General features: G+C 37.6%; 1 protein-coding gene across 10 annotated transcripts in view; it reads right to left on the minus strand.

The window, feature by feature from the left end:
• LOC128029170 (BCAS3 microtubule associated cell migration factor) overlaps positions 1-22,283 on the minus strand; it is a 223,762-nt gene that overhangs the window by 113,549 nt on the left and 87,930 nt on the right. For 6 of the 10 annotated variants that reach the window (XM_052616767.1, XM_052616766.1, XM_052616770.1 and 3 more), the window contains exons 17-22: positions 19,933-20,057; positions 18,022-18,187; positions 17,479-17,579; positions 13,136-13,236; positions 10,451-10,653; positions 9,865-9,962 (exon numbers count right to left, since the gene is read on the minus strand). In XM_052616767.1, coding sequence (XP_052472727.1) covers positions 9,865-9,962; positions 10,451-10,653; positions 13,136-13,236; positions 17,479-17,579; positions 18,022-18,187; positions 19,933-20,057 — 794 coding nt within the window. Of the gene's footprint in view, positions 1-897; positions 1,013-1,089; positions 1,486-9,864; positions 9,963-10,450; positions 10,654-13,135; positions 13,237-17,478; positions 17,580-18,021; positions 18,188-19,932; positions 20,058-22,283 lie in introns of those variants that run through there. The other 4 variants (XM_052616769.1, XM_052616768.1, XR_008187304.1 and 1 more) reach the window with 3 other exon arrangements.

A 22,283-nucleotide genomic window follows, 5' to 3' on the forward strand; every position in this document is an offset into this window, starting at 1 on the left:
AACAAAAAGAACAGAGAAAAAGCTCACTAAGAAAACCGTCAAGACCTTTTTGATGCTCCGGAGTCGTAACTCCTGTTTGCATAGCCTGCCAAAACAGATTGTGAATCAAATGTGCAAGGTGTGCACTTCTGCCTCGCTTACTTGCTTTGCTGATGACGCCAGTGCACCTCAGCTCAGTGAGATTGAGAAAGAATGGATGGAGGAAAAACAAGAGAAATGGAGAATGATAAATTAAAAGAATTAGCTCAGTCCAAAATAATAATAATAATAATAATAATAATAATAATAATAATAATAATAATAAAAGATATTTACTCACCCCCATGTTGTTTCAAACTCGTATTACTTTTCTAGGAGATATTTTGAATAATATCCTAGTTGCTTTTTGTCAGTGCAATTAAATTGAATGTGGGCCGAGGCATTCAAGCTTCAAAGAGGATTAAAAAAAAAAGAAAAAAAAAAAAGAAAAGGTTGTTCATATGACTTTGCCAATCTATTCTGAGTCTTCTATTATTAATTGATAATCTATCTGTTAAAGACTATGATCAGATTATTGAGTCCTGTGAATCTGTAAACAAATCATTCAGACAGGTTTTGAGAACTGAATCAAATAATTAATTGAAAAGATCTACATTAATACAAATATGTTCACAAACTAGACATCTGTACTAATCCCATTAACTCCCATTAACGAATGTGACAGAATGCTATGCTCAAATTAATCATAAAAAAAGCTAAATATTTCAGCAAAACAACTATATGGCTTCAGAAATTTTGGAATATAGTGCACAAGTCATGTACAGTATGTACTATACAGCTGAAGCACTTAAACGATACTCTAATGGTGCGATAGAAAGGATAGACAATGTTTTATTTTATTTATTTTTTTATTGTGAATGTTTTGCAGTTGTAGTAAATGAGCATGCATGAGTTCCTAGCACTGCATGTCTCTTCAGCTTCATTTAGAAAAAGCTATTGTGGAATCTGGCCCAGGCATTTCAGGCGTTCCTGACTGATTGGAAACACACAGGCGTAAATGACCAGACGTTTATTTCCAGGTGAGGAGAGAGAGAAGCAGAGGCTACTCACCTCCACGCATTCACCAGGATACCGTTTCCAGAATGGCCCGCCAGCCGGGGTTAATCTGCGGCACTAAATGAATAAACAAAGGATAGCTCTGTGGGCAGGTGAGCTCAGATCATCTTCCCACACTGAAACTCATCTGCACAGGAAATGACCCGCAGCACCTCACCTCCACACCTGGAGAGAGGAGGGGCTGTCCTGGAGATTCGGACCATGTCACATTACCTCACCTCCAGAAGAGGAACTCACCTCTCACATCTGTCAACAGCTCTTCAGTCATCCTTCAACAGCAGCTCATTCCACACACACGGAAACAACATGCCCACTCAAAAGGATCAGAATGAGGTCACTACCAGATCAGCCATTGGGAGGCCACTAAAACCATCCATTCTATTATAGAGACTACAAAATAATAAAACAAAACACAATTATATTATTATCATGTAAAGTGAAAAACATACAAGGAACTATTGACTACAGACAGCAACAAAAAAATGATTCTGGCGATTTCAACTTTCACTTCCTTAATAGGGACATTAACAATTTTTTTATACTTTTAAGTACTACTTTAAAAACAAATTCCATTGCCAAACAATAAGATAAGTTTACAAATACATTTAAGTTTTATACATGTAAAGACAAACTAGTTTTAGAGATTCACTTGAGTAAAAAAAAACAAAAAAATAAAAAGAAATCTGATTATTACACTAAGGAGAAATGCAACATAACAGTGACTGATTCACTAAAAAGAACCAACTTATAAAAATAATTTTATTCAAGACTTTGGATGCATTTGATTCACTAAAAAAACTCATTACAAATGATTTGTTTGGGAATCAGACTACACTAGCTGCTTCATTTAAAACAAACACACACACAAATAATATGGAACTGTAATGCGGTCAATAGAGGTGAAACTTCATATGTGCGCAGTTACCGAAAAGTAACAGCTCTGAATGTCTTCCAACCAAGTATTCAACAGCACCACTCTAAAAAACAAACATTAACTGTGACACACACTCGCTCACACGACAATCGAAAGGACACCAAACAAATGCAACAGACTTGCTGTCTCCCGAGCGGCGGGGAAGAGGCGGGGTTTGATGGAATGCTTTCTCATTTTTCATCCTCTATTCATTTTTAACAGCTCTTTCTACATGCCGCTCTCTGCTCGCCGTAATGACTCAATGAAGCAGCGTACATCAGGCGCCGACTCTGAGGTGTAAAAAATACCATCGCAGCTGCCCGATCAATACATTATGGAGTGAGAGTGCATGCTGGGGAAGATAATGCCGCCTCGTGCGGAGACGCTGTCAGACTCCATTAGCGTCTGGAGGGCTGTGCTGGGAGCGGCGGGCATATGTTGAGTCGCCGAGGCCCACACTTCGGTGCAGAGAGCTTTTGTTCTTAGCTTTTAATTGTGACCCCACCTTGGAGGGGGCCCGTCACTCTGTCACCCCCGTCAGAGTTTTCTTGTACGCTCGGATGTGGCAGGCTGGGACAGCGGGCCCAAACTAAGAGCTGTGCTTTTCTGTGGCAGTCAGGAGCATACAGACAGGCACACACACACACATAACAACAAAAATACACAGTGGGGAAGATGACAGAACACACTGTGCCTGAAGCAAGTATGTACTTTCACAGGATGAGACCTAACTGCTGAGAGAGGAATGGGGGGCATTTCAGCAGCATGAGACGAGTATGTGCGAATCTACTAGTGATGTGCAAAACTAGATTTTCAATTGACTAGTCAGCTGGGTGACTGAACAACTGTCCGAATAATCTTTAGGAAGCCCTGAATAATCAATAATCTGAATAATCAATAATTCAGTGCACCTGACCCCTAACAGACACGATTCTTATGGTGCAGTTATAGGGAATAAGACACAATTTAGCATTTTGTAACAGTATTTAAAAAAATGTTAATATTGTGTAAAATGGAGCGAGATGCCAAAGGCTGTCAAATTGGGGATGCACACACATAAAAATTATGGAAGATAGAAATGGGTCGATTATGATTGTAATGCTATGGCTGATAACCAGTTTATGAACTATAAAATAGAATAAATGTTGTCTAAATAATGATTTAAAAAAAAAAACACTTAAAAGCTCAAATCAATTTTGTTAATACATTAAAAAAATATGTGAATTTAGGCATCACAACATTATAAATGTACAATGTGAAAAGTGCATATTCATTTTTTCTAGCATCGAATAAAATAAATAAAATGAAATTTTATAAAATCAAATGTCTAAATAAACTAAAACAATATACCAACATTATAATATATAGTGTAAAAAAAGGATATTCATTTTGAGTTTTTCTAAAGATTAAGTGTCACTTAATTAGTGTTTTTAAAAATGAACGTTAAGTAAGCTTTATATGACAGTAAAAAATATTTAAATTTAACATCCCTTAACTGCTGAAAAACATCCAATAGTGACTGATTTTGATAAACAATAACGATAATAAAAAATCTCTTATATTGGAAGATGTTATATGTAACTGATATTGTACAGAAATAAAAGAATGCTGTGCATTCTTAATTTAAAGTTGCAACTTTTCCAAAAGGGTTTTACAGTTCTAAAGCACAGCACTTAAGCTAAAAAAAAATAACTTGTAATAAAAATACATTTTGTAAAAATCTAGGAAAATGAATGGTCAACTAGTCGATCCTTGTGACCAAATCATTAGAATCGATATCCTGCTGAGAGCAGGCAAGATACTCATGTCAAAGTGAGAAGGGTCTACAACTCGCCCACTGCTGTTTGCCATCATGACTGCAAGGATCTTAACAGCACATGGAGTGCCAACGCCTGCACATGTCCTTCCTGTCACCTCATCGCACTCCAACATCTAACCCCACTCAACCAGATGTGCTCAATTATGCCCCAAAACACTCAAACAAGCCCACATACGACAACCCGGCTCCTCCAATGACCACAGAGAGTTTTCAAGCAGACACAAAAGTGTTGGAAAGTATCCAAAAAACTGACCCTAATATCACAATTTTACAACAGAATTGCTTAGAACTGTATGAATGATGAGGAGGGGATTCATATGTTGATGGTACGAGTGTGCTGGAGTGGCTTGCAATGCTGCAGAGGTGAAAGCTTCGAGTGAGTACACAGCAGATGCCTGACACATTGCTGTCCATTCAGTCGCTTTAAAGAGCAGCTGCTCTCGCCCCTGGCACTACAAACACACACACACACACACACACACACACACTGTCCTCAGTTCACAAATACTGTATGGAGGTGCTCTGAATGTTCTTTTTCATGTTGCTTGGTGGTTGCTAGGATGTTCTGGTTGGCTAAAAACTGACCCATCATACCAACCCACTGCTAAACAACTATTATCCACAGACACATACAAACTTATAATACAAAAACTAGGACATAACATAGCAAAATGTGCTCAAATACCATGTGCTCAAATCATTTTGTTTTCTTGAATTCAGGAAGACAAGAATGCGCCACATACACCAAAAAGTCGGGGCTCTAGAGTGCGACCTAATTTCTCAATGCTGTGACAAAATCAGAGGTTGCATGTTTAAATGTGCATCCCTTCATTCAGACACAGTGGAAGATCTGACAAGAAACAGGGGTCAAGTCTGGAAGAGAGAGAGAGAGAGAGAGAGAGAGAGAGAGAGACTTTCTTGGCTCAATAAAGAATGCAAACGTGAACAGCACAAATTCAAAATAATAAACTAAAAAATATTTTTACGGTTTTGTATGATTGTACAATTTTTTTTTTCTATGGTTAGAGCATGATCTTAATAATTGCTGTTTATATATATATATAAAAAAAAAATATATATATAATCTTTTTTTTTTTCTTAACTCTTAACTCTTACATTTACAATTAATATAAAAACTAAAACAATTATAATAATACTGGCACCTTGCTTTTGGTCCCTTGTTTTGCTGTTGTTTTTTACTGATGCTGTGGCAGTATCATATCTATACAGTCAAGACAACAGAGTACTTGAAAAAAAGTGAACTTTACAAAGAAATCAGGAAAAATGGAAAGAAAAAGGAGAAGAGAAACAAGAGGGAAAGATATGCCAGTATGAGATAAGGCCGTTGGGCCTCTGATCTTCAGACAGTAGGTCGATGATAAGAATGGCATCTTTCACAGTCAGATCAGCCAATCTGGCCAGGCGTCCATGGCAGCTTCTGTATTGTGGTGGGGGCTTCCAGGTCAGGGGCAGAAGAATGGAGTCAGTGAGTGTGGCAGAGAGGGGGCCTGGGGCAGGTGGCGAGTCGCTATTGAAAGAGACAGGCAAGGGCGGCAAGGAGAGTGCTGGGTCACGGGAATGGCTGCCCAATCTATAGGCGGCTCAAAAACACCCCTCATTGTTTGGGGAGATCATGTGATCAGGATCTTTCTGTCTTGAATGTGCACAGTATCTCTGACAACAAGCCACCTTTATGCCCATCCTGGTAATTACAGACCATGGGTGAGGATCCATTACTGCTGGACGCAGGTAGAGTCCAGGTGCCCGGTCTATGAGCGCTCAGTCATGCTGGGAGAGGAAACCTGGGGAGCGGTCAGGCCTGTCCCACTGGCCCGAAGGCATAACCAGCACAGAAGAGCAGTAAAACACAGAGATGGCTTTGTCTTGCCATTCTCACACAGACATTCCCTCCGCACCTGAGTTGAGGGCTGTGGAGTGGTAGATATAACACATGGCACACACTGCTGGTGATAAGTATCGGTGAGATTTACAGTCACAATGTGATAACAGCAATCAGCACTGACCACAGACATGAATGCACTAATGCAACAAATGTAAATATGTGGTACTAATAACAAACTGAAGGCAATTAAATAATACATAATATAATTATTACAATTAAAAGTTCCACCAGGCCACCGTTTCAATCGCACCCAGCACAGAAATATGTCCAAATCCAAGTCCAAATGCATTCAGTTACTGCTATATTTAGGTGCCAACATAAGGAAAATATTTTATTAGCAAGTTTAGGGTGACCAAACATGCCATTTTCCCAGGACACATCCTGGCCAGGATTTCTATATTGCCTAAAATATCCAGGTTTTGGCTTTGGTTTCATTTTCATACTTAATGAAGGTAATGATCGTTTGACCAATAACATGCAGACACTGTACGTAATCGACCAATCGTGGTGCGTGAAAAGGTGGGGTCTAAAGAGAACAGTAAAAGCGATGCAAATACATGTACATATAGTGTTCGACTTGAAGCAGCACTGAGCATACAGATTTGTGGTTGACATCAAAGTACAATTGGTCTACGGAACGCAAACAAAGCCAAAACGTGGATATTTTAGGCAATATAGAATCCTGGCCAGAACATGTCCTGGGAAAATGACATGTTTGGTCACCCTAAGCAAATTGAAGAAAAGTTGGTGACTTTTCTTACTTCAGACACACAAAAAAGTGTAAAATTCTTACAAAATCTGATTTGTTGATGATTCGATATTTATAATAATGATTTTATAATTTCAAAATATAGATAAAAGGTAGAAATTTTATATATTATAATTTTAATATTTTATTATTATTATTAATTCATTTGTTCTGGAGGAAAACAATAACCAATTTAGGCATCTAAAATACATGCATAATGGTAAATTCTAGACTAAGGAAAAAGTATGATAGTGATAACTGATAAATGGTATATCGTTTTCAGTTAAAACTACGTAGTTACATTTGTACTCATATTCGGCACTTTAAATCCATACCCCACCATAACAACAATATACTGTACACTCAAACAGATGAGCACCAACAAAACACGCGTCATCGTCCCTGACACAACACAAGACACACTTGCAGCTATCAGTCAAGTTTCTTCCAGAACGTGACAGCAAACTCACAACACACCAGCATCTTTCGTGCACTGTCGCCCGCTCATCTTCCGATCTCCGACAGACCCCTGCCACCCCGCCACGCCACACACATAACAACCGGGCCAGGAAGGAAAAGTGCTCTCGCCGAACAAATGACGGGGTGTTTCTGCTACTGAGTCATAACAACAAACAATCAAAAGAGACTTGTATTCCTGCACCCTTCATGGTTCAAATAGATAAAGCGCCTCCTGTCTTCTCTGGCACAATGCGCTGTGTAGTCTAGCAGTGCCAGGGTGACGCTCCAGGGACCAGATATGAGTATCGATAATGCTGGCTGCATCTCCAATTGATTTTGGGAAGCTGAGACAGTGGCTGTGAGATTTTTCCTTTTTCCTGATCTGCTGTGTTAAGCAGACGGGCGCTGCTTATGATGGGTTAAATGTCAGAACACACATCCGGCAGAAATGGCCACATGGAGCTAGCTCCCTTAGGGGTGGTATATCACACAAAGGACACCACATAAACACACACAGCACAGTAACATTAATATACAACAGCCAGGAGGCTGTGATATCTTCGTGATCTTTCTGAAGCACTTACTTACTTTACAATGTAAAGACCACTGATCTCTTGCAAAACCTAGTGGGCTGCTTTGCCGTCTACATATGGTCAAATAAAGCTTTAAGCACACACAAAGACACACAGCATATTCAAGAATTTGTGTATATTCAGCATAATCACACAATGCATTATGATATGAAAATATGATTTAATTACATCTTTCAAGTATTTAATGAATCAAAACTTTTTATACAAATCAACACTTGATCACAGAGGGACTTTCGCAATGCATTCTGGGACTGACTTCTCCACACTGGATACATGTAATGCTGACTTAGAATGTGACCAGAAAAACAAGGTATAAGTTGACTTTTTGAAAAATTACTTATTTTAATTATAATTAATTAAAATGTGTCAACTTTATTATATAAAAAATAGGTATATATATAATAGTATTATTATATAAACTATATAGTATAATAGTTTTAATTAATGTATTTATTTCATTTTATAAATTTGTCAAAAGAGAAAACACCAAAACACATTTTTTCCTTCCTTCTAAATATTATATACATTTAATGATATATATCTATATCTATATCTATATATATCTATATATCTATATCTATATATATATTTTTTTTTTGAATAAAATAAAAATGCCAAAAATACACAATTGTAAAGAAAAAAAGTATATATTTTATGCACATTGTGTGTGCTGTGTTGCAAGACGTTGATAATTTTGTTTATTCCAGACTAAAAGTTCTAACAATAAAAATTAAATAAGAATATATTTTAATTAATACATTTTATTTTAGTCGACAAATTTGTAAATAACTTAGTTTCTTAAAGAAACCATGTCCACATGTTTCTTAGTTAGTTAAACATTTTATAATAAAAAATGAACAAAATGCACACTTTTGTTATAAATACAAATAAAAATATAAAATGAATATACAAATTAATTGATGACTAATTATTAATTCTTTATTTTCTTCATTAGATAATTATTAATTATTAAACATTTTTGTCAACACCAAGTTCGGGGGAAATTTTGGGGGCATCTGAAATAACCATTGCTGGCCTTAAGGCAGTCAAGTTGCCTTAAAAAAATGCCTACTTAGTGTCTACATGGGCTCACTAGTTATTAGATCAAAATGCACGTCAATGCAAGCAGACATAAAAGTTGGCAAATGGGTGAGACAGCCTAAACCAGGCATAAACAGAAAACAAGACAGAGACACTGTCCTACAGGACAGCATCAGATCCTCCAGGACAGCCTGGACTGGAGAGAGACATTGCGGTAGAGGAGGTGCCTAAGCGCTCTGCGGGATAAACAGGGCTGTGCAGTCTTTTGAAGGCACAAAGACAAAGCGATGAGCACTGATAAGAGGCGGCGCCACACTGCTTGAAGCCCTGAGAGCTGAGCAATCACACAGACTGATAAGCATCGGCCCATAAAGAAGACTCCGGCAGCTCTCCTCCAGACGGGCCGGAGAAGAGAGAAAAAGAGGGAGGGGAGCTGAGTGATAAAGATGGTTACTTTCTTTCTTTTAGAGGTGAAGGTTTAAAGGAGGGGCGACGTGAGATGATGACGAGACCGTTTTCTTGAAAGGAAGTCACTAGATGCAAAGGAACATCAGGTACGCTTGAAGACACCGCAGAGAGTCAGTGCAATCTCAAAGATGAAAACTCCTGCCAGTGCGATGCAGCTAATGTGTGTCTACAGGCCAGGCACTAAACATCACAACAGTCAACACGACCTACCTTCTACTGACAAACCACATTTCGGAGCTTGCCAAATGTGGTGCTTTGATTTCAATGAAACATGAAAGACTTTACCGCACAAATATATATGTGTAAGCATACACAGCAAAATATCACTTTGTGACTGAAAAAGAGCAAACAGCGCAGTGTACTACTTTAATCCTCTGAAAGTGATTTTCTCTCTTTGTTTTGTTTAGACTGTATATATCTACACATAAGGTGGTTGAAATGGAGAGAAACCTTTTAAAAGTACAAGCCTGACCAGATCTTTGCTGATTGGATTATCTTAACATGACAACTGGAGGAATAATAATAAATAAAAAAAAAAGGAATCAAAATCCCTTCAAACAACATCCCTCTAATCTAACACAAAGGTCACAATGATATTTACCAAATGTAGACTGTTGATAGTTTTTCAGCCAGGTCGTATCCATTTCTGTGTAACATACCGTGAAGTTTAAATGCATTTAAGTGTGCTAAGAAAGTTGAGTCAAGCTAAAGAGGATTCTTGCGGATTCATCATACTGGAAACTGTTTTTTGTAATCCAATTTATCCAAATGCTTCATATTCTGTAGAAAAAAAAAACAAAAAACATAAGCAGCCAGTGGTCTTACCTGAGCCGGTATCTATGACTGTTGACTGGCCTCTACGGTCGGCCACCAGGCGAGACGAGCCAGGCATGCTAACGGGTTCTGAACGCACCGGCTGGATTCTGCAACATAAGAGAACACAAGAGATGTTCAAAAATTATGAACTGGACTCCTACACATTAGCCACAACAGCGTGAGTGACGAAAGTTAGAAATGTGAAATGGAAATAAGCATTCAAATATTAAACATATCTCAATAACTGCTGTAAAAACACCACCAAATTCTGAAATTATAGAAAGATAAAATGATAGAACAGCAGACAGAAAGATAGATAATGACAGATAGACTGAAAAAATGACAGACAGACAGACAGACAGAAAATGAACAATAGACAGACAGACAGACAAAAATAAAACTAATGACAGATGAACAGAGAGATAGCAGTGTTTGTACTGTACAAGTGCTGGCTAGAGATGGTCAATATGTATATTTAGTGAATTTCTGTGGTTAGTAACATGAGTCAATGCTGTCATATTGTGAACTGGGTGTTGATGATTGCAGCTGGTAATGTGAGCAGCATTGTGTGTGAACGTGTGTTTAGTGTCTGCACCTGAGGCTGTGCAGGTCCAGGTCCAGGTCGTCTGTGTCGAAATCAAGAAGAGGCTGCTGGGTGTCGCTGGGCCCCTGTGACTGTAGCACAGAGGAACTGGAGGAGATAACAGTGGTTTGACCCGATGGATGGATGGTCTTAAACTGAAACTGAGGGCCCATCCAGAGTCTCCTGTGAGGGCCGGTGTGGGTCACAATTTCCACCTGTAGAGATGAGCAATTAAACCGCTTTTGCAACAGTCTGAACTTTAGCAAAGTAATATATTTTCAAATGCACAATATTCAGCTGAATAAAACAAGACTTTATTCTTTGAATCAGGTTTTTAATAATCATTTTTATTTTATTTTCTCTGCTCACACATCAGTTACATCAACAGTAAAAAAAAAAGAAAAAAAAAAGCAAATTTTCACAGTTCCCAATGCAAAAAATGTGTTTTCGTATTGGTAGATATATATAATTAAAATAATAATATAATTAATAACTATTTAATATTGTTACTGGGGGTCAATGTATTATTATTATATTTTTTTTCTTAAAATATGATCTGCAATTCTAAATTTCTTATGACTATTAAAATTAAGTGATAAAAACGGTTTTATTTAGCACATCTTCGAAATCTCATACATGAAACTCAACTGAAAAACACTTTATAAAAGCTGAAATACATAATTAATAACATTATATAACAATATTTCATATTTATAATAACATTCAATAAGATTTTGACCAGCAGTTTTAAATCTGGGGAAAGGAAGCAAGGTTAGACAGACGCCACTCTTCCTCCCCAGTGGACCGCATTAACATAGACACAGAAAGACACAAACATCATGAAGCAAGAGAGAGGGAGTAGACCGTCCGTCCATCCAGCCATCATCTCTCTCTCCTCTTCAGTTCTCCATCTCTTCTGAAAGAGCATGGTGTGGGGTCAACTCTTCTGTCCTCTTCCTGTCACATCTGTGCAAATGAGGCCAGCGGTATGTGTGTTTTTTTTACTCTGTAGTTAACACCAACGGTGGCACACAGCTCTGAGAGAAACAGATGCGGGACTGGCTTTTCTTCTGCTTTCGTGAGGACCATGGCCAGATGTTGCCCCCCTCTGCACTCTCTCCACACTTCGCCTTGAGCCCCCCATATTGTGGCTGCCCCACACTGACAGCACTTATTACACACAGCCTGCTGCCACAGCACTCACAGAGGACTGTGCTTTGTATGCTATGTTGCCATAATGCACAACAGACAAGCAGACTAATTACAATCATATATAAAGCATATAAATAGAGCCATCAACAGGGTTTAGGCTGTGTATAGCCAATAGCTGTCACTGCAAGTGTTAATGGTGTCATTAGGCAGACAGGATGTGATGGGGATGTATGCTGTCGCTAATGCTGGTGCATTACCAACCTAAAGATTTAAGATCTTTGGCTGGGGCCGGTCAGGCCACACAAAAACTGCCACACACATGCTGGACCTGTTGCGTCTGCGTAACTAGAGTATTACATCATAAAATTTATAAAAAGCCTGATAACAGATTATAAATCTGGGGTTAAGAACTTAATTTAAAATAGGAAATAAATAAAGTTTTGAGATTGTGAATAATTTGTGACCACAAAACCAGTCTTAAGTGTCAATTTTTCTGAAATTGAGATTTAGACATCATCTGAAAGCTGAATAAATAAGCCTTCCATTGATGTATGGTCTATAAGGATCGGACAATATTTGGCTGAGATACAACTATTGGAAAATCTAAAATATGAGGATGCAAAAAAAGAAGAAAAAAAAAAACTGAGTAAACTGTCTTTAAAGTGAAGTTCTTAAGAATGCTTATTACTAATCAACATATATATACATACACACACACACACACACACACACACACACACACACACATATATATATATATATATATATATATATATATACACACACACACACACACACACACACACACACACATATATGTTGACGCTAGGAAATTTACTAAATATCTTCATGGAACATGATCTTTACTTAATATCCTAATGATTTTTGGCATAAAAGAAATATCTATAATTTTGACATCTACAATGTTTTTTTTTTTTTTTTTTGGCTATTGTTAAAAATATACCCAGGCAACTTTTTTTATATTTTTTATTTACACCATTTTTACTTTAAAATAACAAAAACAATTTTGCCTAATGTTCATTCACTTTTGGATCCCACTGTATATGTCTAAATAAATAAATAAATAGTGGCATTATTGATCAATTAAACCTTTTAAAACTGCATTTACTGAAATAAAGTTTAAATAAAATATAACAACTTTAAATGAAAGTTAAAATGACAAAATCCCCAAAATAAAAGATAAATGATTAAGTCAAAATAAAAATAAAAATCTAATTCAAAACATCAATTACTTTAATAAATAAATAAAGTGTGTTTTCTAATAAATCAAGCAATCATGCATAATAGTTTGGATGACAAAAACTGGAGGAAAAAAAAATAATGCAATAAGATCCATGTTGGGTGAGCACAGCTGATAATGACACAAGAAATTGTGTATGACTTATACCAATAACTCTGATGCATTAAGTGTAAGTGTTTCACTGAACTGAACGATGTGTGTAGCTTGAGTGTTGTTTATTAGGGTTAATGTTAAGCCAAGGCAGAGATGAAGACCATGGGAGGAGCCTGAGAGTTCTGACTCACCTGTGAGAGCCATTCTTCATCCTCCTGACCACTGTGATCAGACGCCAGACTGTCATAAGACTCATGCCGAGTAATGGGGCCAGGGCTGCCAGGAGGAGCTACTGCACAGAGAGAGAAAATAATTAATTAATTATGTTCTAAAAATATATTTTAGATTAGTTATGAGCAAAAATTATATTTTTGTGTTATTAAAAAAAAAAAATACAGAGTACGTACAATATTAAAATGAAATGAAATAAAATAAAATGCAGTGCACTTTTTTTTAAAGACTCTAATATAATATAATATAATATAACAACACAACACAAAATAATAATGGGTCATCTTGCTAACAATAAAGAGCAAACAGTAATAATAAAATCTTCAGCTCTTTCCATGAAGACTCCGTAAGAAGTGCACCAATTAAACACCTAATTGGTAATTAGCATTTTTGGGCTGTGGAAAGCCAACAAAAGTGTTCACAGTGCGGTTTGGTATGCGAGCTTTCAGCAGCAGAGACAGCATGGGCAGTGACAGCTGGAGCACTTGGAGGCTTCGCTAACCAGCGCCAAGTATTCAGACTAATGTGCACAATCAGTGGTCTTCCTTCCCACCTCCAGGCAAACACATGCCTTTGTTACCAATGTACATAATACAGCAGAGAATACTAAAGATGTCAAGCCCTCATCTGGAGGACACTAGGAGCCCGTCGCTTCTTCTCTCTATCTGTCTCGCAGACATAAGTGCTCACACACCAGGTGTTCAGACACACTGGATGAGGTGTTCCTGCTGCAGTCACTACTGTGCGAGTAACAGATACACCGACACCTCCACTTGAAGGGGAAATCTGCTCGCTATCCATCCCACTCAATCACAGTAACACTAGCCACTTACAAATCACGGTCTCCGCTATCCCAGCAAGCTGCATTATGCGGACATAAATCGTAGAGTGACTTCCCGACCTCTGATGGGTCAGAACAGAGCCAGAGCATGTTACCTCTTAAACACAATCAAGCTCTGGCCTTCCTCCTCCCCTCTATCTAAAGCCCAGGGGCACAATAAGTGTTGACTAATAAATAATTGAAGCGTAAGAACAGTAGCAGGCTCTGTAGATCACGTTACAGTGGGTTCATAATGGCCGGGCTTAAGAGGTCGAGGGCTCCTGGACGGTTAAGAGCAGTTTATCTGTTGTGAGTTAGAGTGTGAGCAACAGAATAAGGACAGGAAACAGACCCTGACCACATAAACCTGCAGAATCACAGTCACAGCCTGGTTACAGATTTGCTTTGGCCACCAACACACAAACCATGTTCAAGTGAGCTTTCTGTTAAATAATGTTTGTTCAGGTGCATAACGGTGTGCATACTGATACCTGGAAAAAGAAGCCAGACTAGGTTTTGTTAACATTGATGCTTTTACTGTAGTTATGTTCCCCAATCTACCTCGAATAAAAGAACACTTATCATTTTAAACAACTTAATGAATTGATAAACTAACAGATACAGTAAATTACTAATACTAATTACAATTGTGCTAATAACAATAAATAAAACAAATATTTATAAGTATTTTCATAACTACATAAAAGAGAAAAAGTGAAAAAGAGAATATGTAAATTTGTAAGTATGTTTCATTTAGATATTTAGTTATGTACACATTTTGTATTAATTAATATTAATATTTTTATTTTAATGAATGATGTGTATGGCCACTTTTTATGCATATGAAATTATCAACGAGGGGTGTGAAGAATTGTGGTACTGCTGTTATTTCCCCCCATATTACAAACAAACAAACAAATAAATAAATAGATTTATTTATTTATACAATAAAAGAGTCAATTATTTAATGAATTCATCCATTCTTCCTAAACTAATAAAATATGTATGTTTATATGTATATTTAGTTATTTATACACACACACACACAGACAGATAAATAGATCGTATTAATATGTTAATAAAAAATATGTAAACATCTAAATATTTACATAAATATTAAACTAATAAATTATTTCATTCTTTTTTTCTGCATTTTTTCCATTGGTTGATCTACAGTATAGTAAAATTTTATTCTTTATGTTGCCATTTTCTATACAAATTAAAATGTTCGGTTAAAGTGCAAAAGGTCAGTAGACTTAGAAACCCTTGCATCAGATGTTTAACTTTTAAAAAATAAAAACAGACAAAGTTTATTAACTTATTTATTTAGTATACTCTGAAGACAGCTATAGAATCCCAGATGCATTTGGTGATGTTCTGCTCGCTTGTTCCAACAATACAGTGAAAGATTTAAATGCAGTGTGTAAGTTGTAAAGGTCACGAGCTGCACCTTCCTGCAGCTTTGACTGAAACCCTCACACCTTTCCCTATGAAATCTGGGCTCATTCATTAGAGCGCTCTCAGACACACCGCCGCCACTCTCTCTGCTCAATGACAGCTAATGTCGCAAGCTGAGGATTCCCCGAGCGCTGTCAGTTGGACCAAAGGAGCTTCGCTGGGCCAGCGTGTCCTTGTTATCTACCCATCATCTGGGTATCATCAGCAGTGGTTGGGTAATGCTCCCCTTCCCGAGTGCTGCCAAACGCTGGGCAGATGGACAGGTGGAGATAGTGACCAAGAAGTGGCGCCACGGTTGCTTTTATCACCAGTCGTGCAGGCTCCAGCTCCTCTGACCCTACCGTCCACATGCTGCATTTTTAATCAGCCAGGTCATCCAATCTAGAAGCAAGACCAGAGCTGTCAATCACAAAGCCCTGCTCGCTGCGAGTCCTCAGAGCTGAGGGTAAAGGCATGCACCCCGCCCCTTTCTGAGACCGCTGAGCCTGGGAACAGTCTGCCACTGATTCCCCTCTGCTATCTCCAGCTCTCTTCCGCCATCTTTCTTTCTATTCTCGCCTTTCAAGGTGGCCTTTAACAAAGTAATTACAAAGAAAACAACAGCCTGATAACATAAATGCCCAGCTACGGCTTCTTTATGCTTCTTACATAAAGAAGTTGCGTCACTTCCTGCCTATAACTACATTGCTGAGAAGACCTCAGTGATCTAATTCATGTATTAATTGAAACATTTAGTAATAAAGGGTTTCTTGATTTAGAAGTAGAAAAATGATTTCAATACAAAAATGACGACAAGAAAAAATAAGCTTGCGTAAAATTTTGTCTGACAACTCGAATACGACAGTGGTTGCTGTGATCAGATGTGTAAATTAAATTTGAAAAAAAGTGCATCATTATGATATAAAAAAAACAAAAAAACATTGCAAGTTCAAAAAAAAAAAAAAAAGAGTTTTAAAATAGTTTTTCAAATAACCGAATCATGGTCAGTTATAGTCAATAACCCAATCACAGACATAGTCCTGTTAATACATTTAAATTAATATTTAGAATATATTCATATTTTGCACTTTTGAACTGAAATTCTATTTTCATCTACTAAAATTAGATGCCATTTTAGTCAGACTGAGAAAACCCTCAGACACTGGATGCATCAGTGGTTGCTACTCATGGTGTGACACAACACAGCAAGCAATCAAAAGTGGCACGTCGTGGGCCGGGGGCGCAGGACAAACACGTCCACATGCATGTGCACATACTCTCCTGAGTATCAGGTTGGTGAGGTTCAGCTGTAACAGAAGTGCACCATGCAAAGATCTCTGCCTTTCTTTAATTAAACATTAGCATCAATGCACTGAACAAGCTCATTATGCCTTTCTTTGCCCCCTGGTGGACCGCATCCATGCAGAGTGCCACGACTGCTCATGCATGGCTATTTCATCACTCTGACACATGCACGGTGATTAGACCGACTTCCAGAGAATATTCTACCCGTTTAGCCTTGAGCACTTGGGCTTTAGTGGCAGAGAAGAAATGTGAAGCCTGGCCTAAAGGACCCAGACAGCTAATTACTCATTAATGTTTATGATTATCCAGCTAACGCAACAATGCTGACTTATTCAAAATATATTAGATGTGTGGTCATCCGTGAGCCTTCTGCCCTCGAGTTGCATTCCTTTCATACGTCAACCAAAAGTGCTTGCGCTCGCTATGCAATTGTTATTAAATTACATGAGTTTAAAGCCATACTAATTGGTTTAATCTGAATGCTGGGTTAATTTGGCGCTATGATGAGTTTCAAGGCATGTATGTAATAGTGAGTGACGAAGGCCTGATTCACAACACCAATGGAGACAAAATAAAAATAAATAAAAGCGCTTCATCAACTGCTACTTTAAATGGAAAGGATTTATCTCTGCAATCGCTCAAGAACAGGCAGACAGGAGCAATGGAGTTAAACGTTCTACATGTTGTGGTGCACCGATAAGGGTTAAAAACAAACATCTCCAGTGAGACACAGATACTTACATCCAGCCAGGAGGTATTGATAGTACTGCACAAAGTCTGAGGCAAGCACCAAGGGGTGGTTGCTGTTGAAAGGTGGTTGTAGTTCATTCCACTGCAGTGTCCTACTCAAAACAAACACAGAAATCAATTTAGGAAGTGCATTTCAAAGGGCCAGATGTATATAACAGTCTCCAGCTGAGCTATAATGGACTCAAACTCTCCGCAGCCCAGCAGACCTTCCATTTCTCCCGTCTCATGTGGGCACACGAGCTATACAGCTAAGTACATACAATCATTTAACATGTACAATCAGATCAGAAAGCCATTCTGAGAGCTACCCCTGCCTGTTTCCATTTTCTTCACTTGGCCACAAGTATTATTGCATTATGACTAAGCTCTGGGTCGGTGATGTTAATTATTTGCTTGCCCTCATTAAGGCGCCATATAAGCTGTTTTATGTAAATGATATGACTGCAGTGGGTCGTGTCAGGAGCTTATGTCGGACTGAAGGTGAAGTGTAAAAGCAGGTAAATAGGTGTGGTGCTGAGAGCCCCGGGGCAAGACCTGGCTAGATTCCAACAGGCTCTCGGACAGGTGTTCAGCTCCAGAGGCGTGTCGTCGCCTATTTTTTGCACCGTGCTGATTGGACGAGGCTCCAGCACGTGCTCCACCAGGTTTCCGTAGCAACTCAGGATGTACAGCGATTCAACAACAGCCTGCCGAGACTGATCTAACAGGGAAGAAAAGTCAAGACTAAGTTATTGAAGATTAAGATTTGTTGTTTGCAGTTACATCTGTTACCACTTAAAGGAAAAAAGAATTAAACATATACAGGTGCTGGTCATATAATTAGAATATCATCAAAAAGTTATTATTATTATTTTTTTTTTTTTGAGTGACGTGTGGACGAATTCTTTCTACTCACACACTATTTTATTTCTTGATAACAGACCGCTGCTAACTATAACACACAAATATCGAGCCTCTTCCTTCGACCTAGCATGTCGTCAGCAGTTTCATGTTGCAGCCATAGGTAATTGTTGTTGGCGTCTGTACTGCGTTTGAGCTCCACCACTATATTCTTTTTATCGACTATTTTTAACTTAAAAATCAATTTTATACACCATCGTTTCCGTTTATTTAACATGTGAATATACCCTCTATTGTATTCTACAATAAAAACAATCAGAGCGCCTCGCTGTCACTAGTTTTATCTTGATCTCCCGGGTCCGCTATTAGCTTATAGCCCGTTAGCATCAGCAAGGGTGTTTGTTGCTAAACGTGCTTACATTGCTAATACTCTATTCACACACATTACCATTGCTGTACTCACGGTTAATTGCTTTAATGGCGGATGAATGTCTACCTTTGATTGCAGGTGAGGACATGTTTGAGCTGTGCACACTCGGTGCAGCTCGAGCTCGAGGCCGTGTAGAAGCAGATTCGCGACCTGGAGGTGAGGCAGGCCCTGCTGAGAGAGCGGAGAGCTGCGCTGGAATCATCCCGGGCTGACGCTCACAAGTCCGGGGTAAGTATACAGCGTGCTGTTAACAGTCCCACCACGTCTACTCCATGTGTTTCTCTGCACAGGACCGGTGCACCCACACAATCCACGTCCAGTGTAAAGTTTCCACAGTCAGTGATGGTTTGGAGTGCCATGTCAACTGCTTCTGTTTTCTCAGGTCCAAGGTCAACACAGCCGTATACCAGGAAGTTTCAGAGCACTTCATGCTTCCTGCTGCTGAACATCTTTATGGAAATGCAGATTTCATTTTCCAACAGGACTTGGCACCTCCACACAGTGCCAAAGCTACCAGTACCTGGTTTAAGGACCAGGGTATTCCTGTTCTTAATTGTCCAGCAAACTCGCCTGACCTTAACCACATTGAAAATCTATGGGGTATTGTGAAGAGGAAAATGCGATTTGCCAGACCCATTAATGCAGAAGAGCTGAATGCCACTATCAGAGCAACCTGGGCTCTCATAACACCTGAGCAGTGCCACAGACTGATCGACTCCATGCCATGCCACATTGCTGCAGTAATTCAGGCAAAAGGAGCCCCAAATAAGTATCGAGAACTGTACATGCTCATACTTTTAATTTTCAAACTTTTTAATTGGCCAATATTTCTAAAAATCCTTTCTTTGTATTGGTCTTAAGTTATATTCTAATTTTCTGAGATACTGAATTCGGCATTTTCCTTAGTTGTCAGTTATGATCATCAAAATTAAAAGAAATAAACGTGAAATATATAAGCCTGTGTGTTATGAATGATTATAATATACAAGTTTCACTTTTTGAATGGAATTAGTGAAATAAATGAACTTTTTGACGATATTCTAATTATATGACCATCACCTGTGTGTATGTATATATATATATATATATATATATATATATATATATATATAAAACCGCCAATAATCAAACATGTTAAAGCTTAAAAAAAATGTCTAAAAAAAGCCATGTCAGACCTTTCTCTCTCTTCATGTTGGGGTTGGTGATGAACCAAGAGCGGGAGGAGGCGAAGACTGCAGCCACGCAGAACTCCCCACCGCTGGACTTACTGGGAGAGATCTGGGGAGGTGGCTTGGACTTGCTACATAAAAAAAAAAAAAAAAAAAAAAAACACGAATGACAATAAGTACAATAAGTATATAGAGAGTGAGAAAGAGAAAGCAAAAAAGAAAGAAAGACTGCTTTTGGTGACTGGCATCCAGAGTAAAACAGAAAAATTAAAGCCACATTACTGACAAGAAAAGAGACACAGTTGGGATGTAAAAAAATAATCAAGACAAAATTTCCTGCATATGAATGAAATCGCTCAAGAGTTTGAAACAAAAAATGCACATCCACAAACAAAATACTGGGCTTGTATACAATAAACATATTACACATTCATACTTCATGCAAGTACTTCACAATTTGTTTTTGCATGTTTTAAGATTACACTTTTTAAGTTTTAAGTGTAATCTGGAAGACACAATTTACAATATGTTTTTGTATACATATGTTAATGAGAAACTGTTTTTAAATGTGCAGTAAAATGCATATTATTAACAATGTTGCTTTCAACAGAATTCTTATTTCACTTTGTATTGGCCAAAAGAACCACATTAAGTTGTATTTAGTGAGCACAATTTCACCACAGTTGTCGACACCAGAAAACTGCAATCTGATGTTTTACATTTCTGTTTTGTGGAGATAATGATGTTGTTAAAGCTCAACACATACATATACAGTAAACTCCAGGAGTCACAGATACAACATAATGTGGTCATTTGCTTATCAAGCTGCTTCAAATGGAAGCTTTTAAGCTGCTTTGGAAGGCCTCATTTTAGTCTTGGAATTTGAGAAAAATTATTAGGACCTAGTCACCAAGATAAAAAAAAAAAAAAAAAAAAAAAAAAAAAAAAACAAGGAGAAAAGGGGTCATAAGCTGGGAGATAAGGACTCACATATGGAATTAATTCTAGAACAGAAGCCATGTGGTGTTATTGTCCAAATGTAAAAACCTGCCCTCCATTTCTCAAACATACAAGAGACTCCCAAAACACTGACTATCAGCTGTTTCACACAGAACCACACCTCAGATACAGTACCATCCGCTATGATTGGGAGCAACAAATTATTATGAGTTTAAATGTAATGCAACTAAATCACTGAACTGAACTTAATCCAATTCTACATTATAAAAAATTAAGAAAAAAAAAAGTGAGTGGAACCTCGGCTGTATCTCAAACCACACTTAATCCACAAAATGTGCCATTCACACGGATCACATTTGTGCATTCAAAAACCATGAAGAGAAAAGAAGAGAAACAGAATGGATGAAATACTTGACACGGCATCCTAAATACGGAGTACTCGATGCACAAAATTATGAAAAACAGGAAAAAAAAAAAAAAAACTATGTACTGATTTCTGATGCAATCCTTTGTTGTATTTTTTTAGTATTTTTTGTACAAAATATATTAAGAATTTATTACATAGAAAACTTTATTTAACATTTTTATATTTCACAATATTATGTTGTTGTTTTTTTTTAGTTGTTTTTTTTTTTTACTGTATTTTGATCAAATAAATGCAGCCTAGATAAGCATAAGTAAAAAAAAAAAAAAACTTTTAAATGGAAGTTTCCAATTTTTCTACTGTTTTAAAGCTAAATCGAATGATTAGTATATTTTCTGGAAAAATAAAATAGTAATATTGTTATAACCTGTACATGCATTAACCTAATGAACATCTCTAATTTAATGTAATATCATTTAATTTAAACTAAATATTTAATCCCAGTACCGCAGACACTTCCTTTTAGTTTGCAACCCCTGATATATGTGATTAATTGCTATGAATTGTATTAAATCATCATCATCATCATCATCAGATCATGTAATTCATTCAATTCAAATATGCAATCGATTGAAAGCCCTAGTCATTATGCATGGAAAGAGAAGATAAAACAAAACTGCCGATTGTAATGAAATTGTTGCAGACTGTGGAGTCTGGACTGAGAGTTAATGTGGATGAATTGTCCAGTGTTTGAACCGGGACTCTTCAAGACTTGCATTACACTAATAGGTGTTGAGTGACCTGTTGCTGAGCTGCACTCTCACTCTGTCACTTCCCTTAAAACTGTCATCAAGTCGTAAATTACTCTCAGGATGAGGAGTGATGTTGACATCTTTGTTTAGCCGACACCAGGCGAGGATTGCTAGTCGGGAAGGGCTAAAGACAAAAAATACAAAGTAAAGAAAAGCAGGGAGAGATATTGGCACATATTTATTGGTGTTGGACGGAGGTGAAGTGAAAAACTAAATATCTG

Source organism: Carassius gibelio, chromosome A15, assembly GCF_023724105.1.
Source record: "Carassius gibelio isolate Cgi1373 ecotype wild population from Czech Republic chromosome A15, carGib1.2-hapl.c, whole genome shotgun sequence".
NCBI classification, from domain to species: Eukaryota; Metazoa; Chordata; class Actinopteri; order Cypriniformes; family Cyprinidae; genus Carassius; species Carassius gibelio.